Source organism: Oncorhynchus tshawytscha, linkage group LG06 (assembly GCF_018296145.1).
Source record: "Oncorhynchus tshawytscha isolate Ot180627B linkage group LG06, Otsh_v2.0, whole genome shotgun sequence".
Classification (NCBI taxonomy): domain Eukaryota; kingdom Metazoa; phylum Chordata; class Actinopteri; order Salmoniformes; family Salmonidae; genus Oncorhynchus; species Oncorhynchus tshawytscha.
In genome coordinates, this window is record NC_056434.1 from 44,263,456 (window position 1) to 44,275,773 (window position 12,318).

General features: G+C 41.7%; 2 protein-coding genes across 3 annotated transcripts in view; both read left to right on the forward strand.

Moving 5' to 3' along the window:
• The window catches only part of e2f4 (E2F transcription factor 4), a 33,295-nt gene extending 30,107 nt beyond the window's left edge, over positions 1–3,188 (forward strand). The window contains exons 6-10 of one of the 2 annotated variants that reach the window (XM_024423953.2): positions 798–1,086; positions 1,196–1,366; positions 1,558–1,605; positions 1,781–1,825; positions 1,953–3,188. In XM_024423953.2, coding sequence (XP_024279721.1) covers positions 798–1,086; positions 1,196–1,366; positions 1,558–1,605; positions 1,781–1,825; positions 1,953–2,068 — 669 coding nt within the window. In that variant the 3' untranslated portion in view covers positions 2,069–3,188. Of the gene's footprint in view, positions 1–797; positions 1,087–1,195; positions 1,395–1,557; positions 1,606–1,780; positions 1,826–1,952 lie in introns of those variants that run through there. The other variant, XR_002953860.2, reaches the window with a different exon arrangement.
• Positions 3,189–4,771: 1,583 nt separating this feature from the next.
• Positions 4,772–12,318, forward strand: part of LOC112252591 (engulfment and cell motility protein 3-like) — a 32,410-nt gene continuing 24,863 nt past the window's right edge. The window contains exons 1-2 of the mRNA XM_042323292.1: positions 4,772–4,991; positions 7,989–8,098. Of these exons, the coding sequence (XP_042179226.1) occupies positions 8,021–8,098 (78 nt within the window). The 5' untranslated portion in view covers positions 4,772–4,991; positions 7,989–8,020. The remainder of the gene's footprint in view (positions 4,992–7,988; positions 8,099–12,318) is intronic.

The following is a 12,318-nucleotide window of genomic DNA, read 5'->3' on the forward strand; positions in this document are numbered from 1 at the left end:
CGACAGGATGCTCTCGATTGTGCATCTGTAGAAGTTTGTGAGTGCTTTTGGCACTTGTCTGTGATGGGGAGAAAATCTCAGACTGCGAGGTCTCTTCCCTAGGAGCAGTCCTTTGCAGCAATCTCAAACATTGGAAAAACAACCTAGCGTGTGAACAAAACGATGTTACTGGCCAAGAACATAAGGATAAAGTCACACTTCAGTAGCCTTTCTTGTCAATTCGATAACTTCTACATTGGTGCTTTGCCAACATGGCTGGTGAAATAGACATTCTTACCCACCAATCACAATCTGCCTGTATTTGGCAGGTGTTAATTTCCCGCCCTGAACACCCACCAACGTGGCGGGTGAAATTGTAATCTTAACCGCCAATGCCAAAATCATAATTTTAAGCACTGTTTAGGTGGCTTTTGTTTTTCCATATTCTTTTTTTTGCCCCCTACTACTTTCAGATAAACCAAAAGCAGGTGAAAAGAAGCAGGCATGATCAATTTGTGGGATTTTGGTCTGTTTATGAAAGGGATATAAAAATGACTCTCCCCTTTGTCTCACTGTCCTCCGACCATGTATCTCCAACTTGGATTCTGGTGAGCTACTGGTTGTGCAGGCTTCTGTTCCAGCCTAGCACTAATAGACTTTTTAAAAGCAATCAACTAAACACAGTCTGGACAACGATTATATGAATCAAGTGTCAGTACTGAGATGAAACAAAGGCCTACATGCAGCAGCTCTACAGAATCTGAGTTGGAGTTCCCTGTGCCTCTACCATGTGTCTGACTCTGAGTGACTGTTGGCAGGTACTGAATGGACAGAAGAAGTATCAGATCCGTCTCAAGAGCTCAGCAGGACCCATTGAGGTTCTTCTAGTAAACAAGGACCCGTCCAGCCCATCTCCAGTGGTACTGCCCGTCCCCCCACCAGAGGACATGCTCCAGAGCCTGCCAGTGCCTGCTGCTGCAAACCCAAAACCAGCACCCGCTGCCCCCTCCCAGCCCAACCAGCCTCTGACCCCCTCCTCCAACCCCAGTTCTGCCACACTCTCACCGGCTTCCACAGCTACTACCAACCAGGCAGTCACCACCGCAGGTACGATTTGGTCTGAAAAAGGGCAGACTTCTTACTGTATGCTTGTCTTTATCTGAGCACTGGAAGGACAGCAAAATGTCATTCTCATATCATTGTCCTACTTTTACAGTGTCTAGCAAAAACGTCAGCACACTGACTGTTTCCACACCCACTACAAACACAACTGCCCAACTGACAACTCTGTTGGACACCCAGCCTCTCCAGTCCTCTGCCTCATTGGATGGCTTCTCTTCCTCATCTTCAGCAATCTTTGGACCAATCAAGACTGACCCCTCAGAACGTAACTGTCACCTGCTGTTTCCTTAAGAGTATAATGCTTCTCTATCCTGGTACAAAATCATACAAGGGGGACACCACAGAACTACAAAATATACATCAAAGTCTAGGTTTATTTAGGGAGTGCGTGCACTCTTTATCAATCCTTTTCTGACGTTATTGAGTGAGTGACTGTTTTTTGTCTTCTGTTTGTAGTGCTGGATTTCCCCAAAGAACTTTCTGATATGTTTGACCCAAGTAAAGGTAAAGATCACCTCCACAAATTATGAAATCTATTGGGAGTTATTTTTCTATGGCAAATGTTATCAATGCTGGCAATTACTTGAGATTATAGCTACCAGAATAAATGTTTTGCACCTTTTTTAATTCTAACCCCTCATCCCCATATCTCTCCCTCTCACACTGTCTCTCGGAGTAGAGATCATGAGTGCAGACCTGTTGGAGGAGTTGATGTCTTCTGAAGGTAAGTTGCCATGCCTACAGGTCTGCTTATTTGGATTTGTGGATCAGTAGAGATATACTTGACATATCAAGTTGAGAAATACATTCCTCCTCCCTGATCTCTTTGTACCGGTCTCTCTCTTTCCCAGTGTTCTCTCCACTCCTCCGTCTGTCTCCCCCGCCGGGTGACCACGACTATATCTATAACCTTGACGAAACCGAAGGCCTTTGTGACCTCTTTGATGTTCCTATCCTTAATCTTTGACCTCTGAGCTGAGTTCCCAATAGTGTATTATGTAAGGAAATCTAAGAACAAAACATGTTGACCATTTTTATATGGGAAAAAAAACAAATGAGTGATTTTATTTTTGGATCCCTATGTATTAGAAGATTTTTCTGTGTAAAAAAACAAACAAAACAAGTGTTGTTAGTCTGATGCTCTTCTTTCTCTTACCCAAATCGTTCCACTTAACATTGGCAGCAAATGTTTCAGGGCGTAGTGGCTCTAAGTTAGATGAAAAGGGGGATAAAGAAATATTGTCCTCTCCAAACTGAACTGATGATCTCTCTGGTGAAATTCCTTTCTCATGCTGGTCTGTGATGAGCTATATTCCCTCCTTCCATCTATGTTTTGAAGTAAGTTACAAACTGGCAAAAGCAGTCATCAACGCGTTCTGATCCTCATCAACACAGTGTCAACAGATTCAGAGACACCCAGGCAGCTGCACACACACGTACGTGTGAATGTGTACACACACAGCTGATCAAATATGCACTGTTCTGTGTATATAGAGAATATATATATATTTTGTATTACCAGCATTTGTGGAGTTAATGTGTAATGAACTACATGTGTGAGACCGCAATAGTGAACCAGGGTTCGAGACGAAGACAGGATAAGAAGGTTTTGAGGGGTTTTAGGTGTAATGCACATTGAATTAACTGCAACGCATCTATCATTCATCTTGGTCCCCTTGCCTTTGTCGTTGTTTTTCTTACCCGTTTCACTCACTTTACAACATTATCTGCGGCACTCTTGGTTTGTCTTACAATTATTATGTATATAAATATTTTATTTAGTCTATGTAAAATAATGTTTGTAGTTGTTAAAAAAATACATGAAAAACAATCATTAATTCCTATAAAGTATGGTAGCGTTTTGAGTGTTGTCTATCGTCTTTGTATATGTTGCTTCTATCCGTGTTCAATAGAAAAGGTCCCCCACATACTTTCACCGTGACTATGGAAATGTAGTGTGAGAGAATAGTTGTTCTTAATTTCATTCTGTTCATTTTTGTTTTATTTCCTTCCCTAAAGCATTTATTTTGTATACCTGTCAGATATATTACCGATTTGGGTGTATAAAATATATTCTCAAAATACGATAATCTGTATCAAACTGCTCTCACATCATTGCACTTTACAACACTCCAACCAGTTAGCATTGCACCATCTGTCGTTTGGGTGGTGTTGTCAGTTCGCTGAAGCCTTCAATGCCCAGGGAATTCAAGAGGAGTCTGCTTACATGTAACATTAGATGTGTTAAGAGGCTCAGAGGATCTATAGTATCATTGCATTTGCAATAATAGGTTAATGATGACTAAAACGTTAGTTGCATTATGTAAAAAAAAATATTTAAAAAAGTTCTGTCAATTTCCTTTACTTGTCTTGTTGTTGGCAGAGAAGGCCAAATTGAGGGTAATGCAATGTTATAACTGAATATGGATAAGGAACCCTAAATAAAACTAATGACTGCATTAATTGAATTGTGAAAAATTCCCCAACATGCATATTGGCTACTGCACAGCTTTATGTAGTAGGCTATCTTTACTGAACAAAAATATAAATGCAACAATTAAACAATTTGAGTTAAAGTTCATATTAGGAAATAATTCCATTTAAATATATTAGGCTCTAATCTATGGATTTCACATGACTGCAGGGGTGCAGCCATGGGTTGGCCTGGAGGGGGGGGGGGGCATAGGCCCACCCACTGGGGAACCAGACCCAGCCAATCAGAATTAGTTTTCCCCCACAAAATGGCTTTATTTCATCAGCTGTCCAGGGGGCTGGTCTTAGACTCCCGCAGGTGGAGAAGCTGGATGTGGAGGTCCTGGACTGGCAATGGTTACACGTGGTCTGCGGTTGTGAGACCAGTTGGACGTACTGCCAAACATTCAATTCTCTGGCAACAGCTCTGGTGGACATTCTTGCAGTCAGCATGCCAATTGTACACTCCCTCAAAACATAAGACATCTGTGGCATTGTGTTGTGGGACAAAACTGCACTTTTTTTATTGTCCTGGGCACAAGGCGCACCTGTGTAATGATTATGCTGTTTAATCATCTTCTTGATATGCCACACCTCTCAGTTGGATGGATTATCTTGGCAAAGGAGAAATGCTCACTAACAGGGATGTAAACAAATGTATGCACAACATTTGAGTGAAATAAGCTTTTTGTCTGTATGGAACATTTCTGGGCTCTTTCATTTCAGCTCATGACCCATGGGACCAACACTTTACATGTTGCGTTTATATTTTTTGTTCCTTATAAAACACAAGATATATATATATATATATATATATATATATATATCTCTAACAGATATATCTATATATATCTAATAATATAATCTAACAGGCAATGTTTATCAGAAGCCAGATTAATATAATTTAGGGATTAGTAGCCTATATAATTGAAATGGCATATACAGTATCTTTCAATCTGGACAACTATCTCACATCAGTCCAATAAAAATAAATAGCATTTTGGAAATATTCAATGTGGAGAAAAAAATCGCACAATACTTTAGTTGTTTCTGAACCTGTCCGTACTCAATTTTGAGCGCTCTATAGGCTTTTCAAACAATTTTCCCTTAAATGCACATCCGTTTACAGTAAACCCACTATGTCGGAAAAGTTGGGGCTGGTCGATCTATGGTCAGTACACGCTGCTTCCTACAGGGGGGCGGGTGTGACTCGACTCAACCCGGAACTTTAAATAATCAATTACTTTTTGAAATTTGTTAAAGACATTTCTCCGCCTAGGGGAGCCTTCTCCAAGATTGCGCAAATTCAAAATATAAATCTCGCGGATTATTGTCGTCCTTTCTAGGGAGGGATTGCAAATGCTTTCATTCTCGAACTCTGGGCTTTCGCGAGGACACTAACTTCTATTTTCAAAAAGGTAAGAACTAAATTAATGTTCAACTCAAATATAGATTTTCTTTTGATTGTTCTCTAAACTTTGCGAACGAGAAGGAACAAATATGTTTAGTATTCCTGGTACGAATAGCTCCGGGGGCCCAGTACAGCATTATCCGTGTCTACAGCGAGCTAGAATAAACGGGTTGACATTATCAATATAACGTTAATCAGTCACCCTAATTTTTATGGGTGATCCTAGGAAATCGAATCAATCTACATAATGAGTAGTTTAATTCATGGTGGGTATTTTGGAAGTAGTTTACATTGTATGCCAGCATCTGCTGTAAAATGGCTAATGCAGAGAAATTAGTATATTATCTTACCAAACATTTCACAAAGATGGAATGTTAAATAATTTCTCTGCATTAGCCATTTCACAGCAGATGCTGGCATACAATGAAAACTACTTCCAAAATACCCACCATGAATTAAACTATTCATTATGTAGATAGATTTGATTTCCTAGGATCACTCATAAAACCCTCTGCCTGTCCCATTAGGGTGGGGAGGAGGGGGGCCTTCTTGGAATTCCAACCCTGACAGACCTCCACCTACTACTGCCACCACACACACACTTTGAAGTCGGTTGTCATCGGCACCGCCAGTTGAATTTTAAAAATGTATTTAACTAGGCAAGTCAATTATGAACAAATTCTTATTTACAACGACGGCCAAACCCTGACGACTCTGGGCCAATTGTGCGCCACCCTATGGGACTCCCAATCACGTCCGGATGTGATACAGCCTGGATTCAAACCAGGGACCTCGGTGACACCTCTAGCACTGAGATACAGTGCCTTAGACTGCTGCTTGACTCTTTCAATATACATTTTAAATGAGTCATGCCAGGAAATGACTGGCTCTTAATCCATGGATAAATTTTCACTAGTGTGTAGACAACTGCCATTTGCCCAGCACCCAGAATGTAAAGTCTCAGGCAGTAATAGTCCTTCTCAATTGGTGGTGCCGATGTCAGACTTCAAAGTGTGTGTGTGTGTGGTGGCAGTTGTAGGTGGAGGTCTGTCAGCGTTGGAATTCCAAGAAGCTAAAGGCCCCCTCCTCCCCACCCTAATGGGACCGGAGGGTCAAGGGGCATGACACAGTTAGTTCTGCAGGCTAACCGAAGGGATACCCGAAAGTACACATTAATGCATAGCCCTATATGGTCATGGGCGCTATTACGATGTGGTTCACTATGATAATCACTAACACTGTTACAGTGAACAGCAGTAATACACAATACACCATGCTGACATGGCCAAAAGTATGTGGTCACCTGCTCGTCGGACATCTCATTCCTAAATCATGGGCATTAATACGGAGTTGGCCCCCCCCCCTTTTCTGCTATAATAGCCTCCATTCTTCTGGGAAGGCTTTCCACTAGATGTTGGAACATTGCTGCGGGGACTTGCTTCCATTCAGCCACAAGAGCATTAGTAAGGTCGGCACTGATGTTGGGTGATTAGGCCTGGCTCGCAGTCGGTGTTCTAATTTATCCCAAAGGTGTTCGATGTTCTGCCTGCGGCTATGAAATCCTGACCTGTTCACCGGACGTGCTACCTGTCCCAGATCTATTATTTGACCATGCTGGTCATTTATGAACATTTGAACATCTTGGCCATGTTTTGTTATAATCTCCACCCGGCACAGCCAGAAGAGGACTGGCCACCCCTCATAGCCTGGTTCCTCTCTAGGTTTCTTCATAGGTTTTGGCCTTTCTAGGGAGTTTTTCCTAGCCAACGTTCTTCAACACATGCATTGCTTGCTGTTTGGGGTTTTAGGCTGGGTTTCTGTACAGCACTTTGAGATATCAGCTGATGTACGAAGGGCTATATAAATAAATTTGATTCGATGAGGTTGAGGTCACACATTCTCTCTCTCTGTCTGTCTCTCTATCCTCTGTCTCTTGCAGTAGCAGCAGTTTATTGGTCACGTACACAGTTTAGCAACTTCAGCAGGTGTTATAGCGGGTGTGAAATGTTTGTTACAGCCACTTAGTCTCAAGCCCAATGCATGCTGGGACAGGCAGGGGAGAGAGCCTTGGAAACCCAAACACCTCCTTCCCTGCCAGCCTGTCATGTAGCCTATACCAGGGTTTCCCAAACTCTCATGCCTCCCCCCCGGGTGCACGGTTTGGTTTTTGCCTTAGCACCACATAGCAGAATCAAATAACCAACTCATCTTCAAGCTTTGATTATTTGAATCAGCTGTGTAGTGCTAGAGAAAAAAAGCAAATGTGCACCCAGGGGGGCCCCAGGACCGAGTTTGGGAAACACTGGCCTACACTATCGACACCTCACCCTATCCTTGTATGGATAGGCTACTAGGCTACTGCATAGGAATGTTATGGGTCAGGAGATCATTGTCTCTCACAAGGCTTCAAGAGTATTAGTATATGAAGTGAGTGAGAAAAATTTCAGGTTAGTTTCCATCAAAGCCAAAACACTGGTGGTGATCATTGTAAGTAGGTTATTTCCATTTCCCGTGGATGGGAGACACACACACACACACACACACACACACACACACACACACACACACACATTTTCCTTTTCATCAGGTGAAACATGTGCAAAATTGTTTAACAAACTTTTGTGTTTCCATATGTGCTGGAGAGCATGAAAAGAGTTTGCCTGTCTCCTTTCCTCTGGGACTCCTCTGGATGCATGTGTGTGTCTTGTCTGTCTGTCTGTCTGTCTGTCTGTCTGTCTGTCTGTCTGTCTGTCTGTGTGTGTGTCTGTGTGTCTGGCCTTCAATTGTGTGTAGTCCTATACACAGAAAGGGCCATGTTCTCTGTGCACACTGAAGAAAATACAGACATACTACTTGTAAAAGAGGAAGATAAAGTTTCATTTGGAAAATGGAAGCTCTCATGACTCGAGGACCATGCTGATCTGATCTGGTCTGGTCAGAAACCTACAGAAACCCCTATTTTACTGTGTGAATTATTTGATAGTAAAAGGTTATTATGTCTCAGTCTTAGGAGGACACCTATAAACACACTTCAAGATGCCGCAACAGAAGGATATCGTGAAAATTGCCATCCAGATGCCAGGTGCATACCCTCAGCTCATTCAACTGGACCAGGTAAGCATTAGCACACAGGAGAGGAGCCTGAGTCAGAGAGTTGAAGGGAAAAAAACCTACTGAACTATCAAATCCTGAGTGGAAAGTTACAGTAGAAATCAGCACTGCAGCCTGTGGGTTGTATTAGAGCTGTGGTTTATGTAGCAAGACAGAGATGGGCGGGCTATTAATGTGGTTTATGAAGGGGTAGTGCACCTCAGCATGGATGCAGTGTGTTCAGAGTTGTGAAGCAGCTGCTGCCATAGAAACATGCCACCCTATCAATAGAGAAGTTATCATAGTAAAGTAGGGTGCTAATGTAATGGTTGTTTATGATGTCAAACTGTTAATAGACGAGGGCCTTAGCTGAGTAAAAGGTGTTCGCTAGATACGAGTGCCTGTGAAGTTGATGTCATGCAGTATGTTGTCGGAGCTCTGGTAAGATCATTACACGCTCTGTAAAGAAAAACATGGCGGTTTTGGCACAAGGTATTTTCAAAGGTAGAATGTTAATTTGAGCCAGTTTGCTACAGCAGTAAAATAATCCTGCAGCAACAGGACATGTTCACTATTATGTGGAGAATAATTCATGTCCATTTTTGCAGGGGTTGATATATTTATGTTGGGGTTGATCCATTTTAGCAGGAGTTGATCCATTTTAGCAGGAGTTGATCCATTTTAGCAGGAGTTGATCCATTTTAGCAGGAGTTGATCCATTTTAGCAGGAGTTGATCCATTTTAGCAGGAGTTGATCCATTTTAGCAGGAGTTGATCCATTTTAGCAGGAGTTGATCCATTTTAGCAGGAGTTGATCCATTTTAGCAGGAGTTGATCCATTTTAGAGGAGTTGATCCATTTTAGCAGGAGTTGATCCATTTTAGCAGGAGTTGATCCATTTTAGCAGGAGTTGATCCCATTTTAGCAGGGGTTGATCCCATTTTAGCAGGGGTTGATCCCATTTTAGCAGGGGTTGATCCCATTTTAGGGGTTGCAGGGGTTGATCCAATTTTAGCAGGGGTTGATCCAATTTTAGCAGGGGTTGATCCAATTTTAGCAGGGGTTGATCCAATTTTAGCAGGGGTTGATCCAATTTTAGCAGGGGTTGATCCAATTTTAGCAGGGGTTGATCCAATTTTAACAGGGGTTGATCCAATTTTAGCAGGGGTTGATCCACATTTTTAGCAGGGGTTGATCCAAATTTTAGCAGGGGTTGATCCACATTTTTTAGATATATTTATGGGGTTGATCCATTTATTTTTAGCAGGGGTTGATCCACGTTTGCAATTTTCAGCAATAAATAATACTGAGCGATTAGTGCTGTTTTCAATTTAGTGCTTTTTTTTTGGGGTTGATCCATTTTTGCAGGGGTTGATATATTTATGTTGGGGTTGATATATTTATGTTGGGGTTGATCCACATTTTAGCAGGGGTTGATCCACATTTTAGCAGGGGTTGATCCACATTTTTAGCAGGGGTTGATCCACATTTTTATCAGGGGTTGATCCATGTCCATTTTTGCAGGGGTTGATCCACATTTTTAGCAGGGGTTGATCCACATTTTTAGCAGGGGTTGATCCACATTTTTAGCAGGGGTTGATCCACATTTTTAGCAGGGGTTGATCCACATTTTTAGCAGGGGTTGATCCACATTTTTAGCAGGGGTTGATCCACATTTTTAGCAGGGGTTGATCCACATTTTTAGCAGGGGTTGATCCACATTTTTAGCAGGGGTTGATCCACATTTTTAGCAGGGGTTGATCCACATTTTTAGCAGGGGTTGATCCACATTTTTAGCAGGGGTTGTTATATTTTGTTTTGATTAAAAAAATTGTTAGAGCACATCAAGTCTGAACTTTTAAAGTTACTGAAAATACACTACACGTTTGCAATTTTCAGCAATAAATAATACTGAGCGATTAGTGCTGTTTTCAATTTAGTGTTTTTTTTAAAACATGCACTATGCATTATAAAAAAATGTTTTATCAGGATCCCCATTAGCTTTTGCGAAAGCAGCAGCTACTCTTCCTGGGGTCCACACAAAACATGAGACATTACCATAATAAAGAACATTAATAGACAAGAGCTAGAGGACAGAACTACAAGCATTTAAAAACGTCACACACAGCCTACATATCAATACATGCACACAAAATATCTAGGTCGAATAGGGGAGAGATGTGCTGTGAGGTGTTGCTCTGTCTGTTTTTTTAAACCAGCTTTGCTGTTCATTTGAGAAATGAGATGGGAGTTTCATAATAATGGCTCTATTTAATACTATATGCTTTCTTGAATTTGTTCTGGATTTGGGGACTGTGAAAAGACCCCTGGTGGCATGTCTGGTGAGCTAAATGTGTGTGTCAGAGCTGTGTGTAAGTTGACTATGCAAACAATTTGGAATTTTCAACACATTAATGTTATACAAAGATGCAGTCAGTCTCTCCTCAACTCTTAGCTAAGAGAGACTGGCATGTATAGTATTTACATTAGCCCTCTGATTTCAATGAAGAGCAAGATGTGCTGCTCTGTTCTGGGCCAGATGCCGGGTCTTTCTTTGAAGCACTTGACCACATGACTGGACAATAATCAAGATAAGAAAACCTGCAGGCTATAGGACTTTTGGAGTGTGGTGTCACACAGCCCTAAAAGAGCATTTCTTTTGGGGCTGTCCCCGAAGGAAAAAAACCTTGGTAAACCGAGAGTCGTCTGTTCTTTCGACCAATCGATTGTTTAAACGTGTATTTTTCCATAGACAGACACGTCCTATGTATGTAAACCTCAGACTACAGTCGAAGTCTGAAGTTTACATACACCATAACCAAATACATTTAAACTCAGTTTTTCACAATTCCTGACATTTAATCTTAGTAAAAATTCCTTGTCTTAGGTCAGTTAGGATCACCACTTTATTTTAAGAATGTGAAATGTCAGAATAATAGTAGAGTGATTTATTTCAGCTTTTATTTCTTTCATCACATTCCCAGCGGGTCAGAAGTTTACATACACTCAATTAGTATTTGGTAGCGTTGCCTTTAAATTCTTTAACTTGGGTCAGACGATTCTGGTAGCCTTCCACAAGCTTCCCACAATATGTTGGGTGAATTTTGGCCCATTCCTCCTGACAGAAGCTGGTGTAAAGGAGTCAGGTTTGTAGGCCTCCTTACTTGCACACGCTTTTTCAGTTCTGCCCACACATTTTCTATGGGATTGAGATCAGGGCTTTGTGATGGCCACTCCAATACCTTGACTTAGTTGTCCTTAAGCCATTTTGCCACAACTTTGGAAGTATGCTTGCGGTTATTGTCCATTTGGAAGACCCATTTGCGACCAAGCTGTAACTTCCTGACTGATGTCTTGATGTTGCTTCAATATATCCATATAATTTTCCTCCCTCATGTAGCCATCTATTTTGTGAAGTGCACCAGTCGCTCCTGCAGCAAAGCACCCCCATAATATGATGCTGCCACCCCCATGCTTCACGGCTGGGATGGTGTTCTTCGGATTGCAAGTCTCCCCGTTTTTCCTCCAAACATAACAATGGTCATTATGGCCAAAAAGTTACATATTTGTTTCATCAGACCAGAGGACATTTCTCCAAAAAGTACGATCTTTGTCCCCATGTGCAGTTGCAAACCGTAGTCTGGCTTTTTTTATGGCGGTTTTGGAGCAGTGGCTTCTTCCTTGCTGAGTGGCCTTTCAGTTTATGTCAATATAGAACTAGTTTTTCTGTGGATATAGATACTTTTGTACCTGTTTCCTCCAGTATCTTCACAAGGTCCTTTGCTGTTGTTCTGGGACTTTTCGCACCAAAGTACGCTCATGTCTAGGAGACAGAACGCGTCTTCTTCCTGAGTGGTATGACTGCTGCGTGGTCCCATGGCGTTTATACTTGCGTACTATTGTTTGTACAGATGAACGTGGTACCTTCAGGCATTTGGAAATTGCTCCAAAGGATGAACCAGACTTGTGGAGGTCTTCAATTTTGTATCTGAGGTCTTGGCTGATTTCTTTTGATTTTCTCATGATGTCAAGCAAGAGGCACTGAGTTTGAAGGTAGGCCTTGAAATACATTCACAGATACACCTCCAATCAATTCAAATGATGTCAATTAGCCTATCAGAAGCTTCTAAAGCCACATCATTTTCTGGACGTGACAAATAAACTCGAAACGGGGGAATGTTTACTGGTTGCTCAGGAGGTAAAGGGGAAGTCAGACTTGTGGAATAAATGTGACTAGTTGTGTA